The 2708-nt window shown below is 45.8% G+C and overlaps 1 protein-coding gene across 6 annotated transcripts in view; it reads left to right on the forward strand.

Annotated features, from left to right (window-relative positions):
• Positions 1-358: 358 nt before the first annotated feature.
• Positions 359-2708, forward strand: part of lrrfip1b (leucine rich repeat (in FLII) interacting protein 1b) — a 67969-nt gene continuing 65619 nt past the window's right edge. For all 6 annotated transcript variants that reach the window (XM_041782073.1, XM_041782076.1, XM_041782074.1 and 3 more), the window contains exon 1: positions 359-1095. In XM_041782073.1, the coding sequence (XP_041638007.1) occupies positions 1006-1095 (90 nt within the window). In that variant the 5' untranslated portion in view covers positions 359-1005. The remainder of the gene's footprint in view (positions 1096-2708) is intronic.

Consider the following 2708-nt stretch of genomic DNA (forward strand, 5'->3'; position numbering starts at 1 on the left):
GTGATCGTTTGTGTTGGTGTTAGCTTCATGCTAACGTTAGCATGATGAGAGGATGAACCGAGGACGAGTCCACATCCGTTATAGACCCGGACCCTCGGCCTCTACGGGGTTTATGTCCGTCAGGCTCGGTGACCCGGGAGGACCGGAGACCAACCAGAGGACCTGACCGAGAAAAACTGCGGATTTTAATCTGAACCGGATTATTTCAGCCTGAAACGACCGGAACCTCAGAGGACCGACCGAGACAAGGACCGGGAGACCTACAGAGAGACCCGGTAACAAGGACCGGGAGACCTACAGAGAGACCCGGTAACAAGGACCGGGAGACCTACAGAGAGACCCGGTAACAAGGACCGGGAGACCTACAGAGAGACCCGGTAACAAGGACCGGGAGACCTACAGAGAGACCCGGAAACAAGGACCAACAGCACCGGGACAAAGTCTAACCCAGGTCTGGGCCATTGAACCGTTTTATAAACAACAGCTGAACCCTAATCTGAGGTCTGATCATCTGGGATTTAATCTGTGTTCATCACCAACCATCAGCAGAGATAGCAGGATCAATAACCCTGGTTTTTGATCAATCAGTCTGATAGGGATGCTCCATGCTGATCTCTGATTGGCTGATATTAAACTGACAGTAAACTGATTTAACTCTCTTCTATTAAACTCAGAGTGGAGACTGTAGTTTATCCTGTTAAAACTACAGAATGGTCCTTTAACTCCACTGTAATATAAACATTAATATCAGAGTGGAGGCTGTAGTTTAGCCTGTTAAAACTACAGAATGGTCCTTTAACTCCACTGTAATATAAACATTAATATCAGACTGGAGCTGTGTTTACTCTGCTCAGGTCTGATTATTTCAGCTTTGATTCTCCAGAACTGATAGATCACTGATACTGCCGACATCTGACACTCTATTCACTGATCCGGATTAAAGCAGACCAGGTCGAGGATAGTCTGGATTAAAGCAAACCGGGGAGGAGAAAAGTCCGGGTCCTGATGGGGACTCAGGGTCCAGGCAGGAAGAGGATCCCGAACCGGGACAAAGTGAGTGCCGAGGATGAAGCTCTGAACCAGATCGCCAGAGAGGTGAGAACCAGATTTACACTCAATCAACCAATCAATCAATCAATCAATCAATCAATCATTGTTTATGCAGCACCAACAGACTGTAGAGATGGGCAAGATGAACAGTTAAACTACAGCTGGGCTTTTATTCTGAAATTATTAACCATAAAACTTCCTGTAATATCCTGGTGCTTTCTGTCCTTCATTCTCTGAAATGAGTGAATGCTATAATAATAGAAACCCTGGACTCACAGTAATGGGCAATTTAGTCCTCAGACAGACCTGTTTAATACCACAGCTACAATAATAGAGACCCTGGACTCACAGTAATGGGCAATTTAGTCCTCAGACAGACCTGTTTAATACCACAGCTACAATAATAGAAACCCTGGACTCACAGTAATGGGCAATTTAGTCCTCAGACAGACCTGTTTAATACCACAGCTACAATAATAGAAACCCTGGACTCACAGTAATGGGCAATTTAGTCCTCAGACAGACCTGTTTAATACCACAGCTACAATAATAGAAACCCTGGACTCACAGTAATGGGCAATTTAGTCCTCAGACAGACCTGTTTAATACCACAGCTACAATAATAGAAACCCTGGACTCACAGTAATGGGCAATTTAGTCCTCAGACAGACCTGTTTAATACCACAGCTACAATAATAGAAACCCTGGACTCACAGTAATGGGCAATTTAGTCCTCAGACAGACCTGTTTAATACCACAGCTACAATAATAGAAACCCTGGACTCACAGTAATGGGCAATTTAGTGAGCTGAACCCAAGTGCAGACAAAACTGTGTGTTGTTGTGTTTTTTTGTGGTTTTGTGTTTGTGTAGTGTGTCATAGTGCATTAGTGTGTGTGTCTTCCTGTGTAGTTGGTGTGTGTTTTGTGTGTGTTGTGTGTGGTGGTGTGTGTGTTGTGTGTGTGTTGTGTGTGTTGGTGTGTGTTGTGTGTGTTGTGTGTGTGTTGTGTGTGTGTTGTGTGTGGTGGTTGTGTGTGTTGTGTGTGTTGGTGTGTGTTGTGTGTGTTGTGTGTGTGTTGTGTGTGTGTTGTGTGTGTGTTGTGTGTGTTGGTGTGTGTTGTGTGTGTTGTGTGTGTTGGTGTGTGTTGTGTGTGTGGGTGTGTGTGTTGTGTGTGTTGTGTGTGTGTTGTGTGTGTGTTGTGTGTGTGTTGTGTGTGGTGGTGTGTGTTGTGTGTGTTGGTGTGTGTTGTGTGTGTTGGTGTGTGTTGTGTGTGGTGGTGTGTGTGTTGTGTGTGGTGGTGTGTGTGTTGTGTGTGGTGGTGTGTGTTGTGTGTTGTGTGTGTTGTGTGTGGTGGTGTGTGTTGTGTGTGGTGGTGTGTGTTGTGTGTGTTGTTGTGTGTTGTGTGTGGTGGGGTGTGTGTTGTGTGTGTGTTGGTGTGTGTTGTGTGTGGTGGTGTGTGTTGTGTGTGGTGGTGTGTGTTGTGTGTGGTGGTGTGTGTTGTGTGTGTTGTGTGTGTTGTGTGTGGTGGTGTGTGTTGTGTGTGGTGGTGTGTGTTGTGTGTGTTGGTGTGTGTTGTGTGTGGTGGTGTGTGTGTTGTGTGTGTGTTGGTGTGTGTTGTGTGTGGTGGTGTGTGTTGTGTGTGTTGTGTGTGGTGGTGT

Source organism: Cheilinus undulatus, linkage group 24 (genome assembly GCF_018320785.1).
Source record: "Cheilinus undulatus linkage group 24, ASM1832078v1, whole genome shotgun sequence".
Classification (NCBI taxonomy): Eukaryota; Metazoa; Chordata; class Actinopteri; order Labriformes; family Labridae; genus Cheilinus; species Cheilinus undulatus.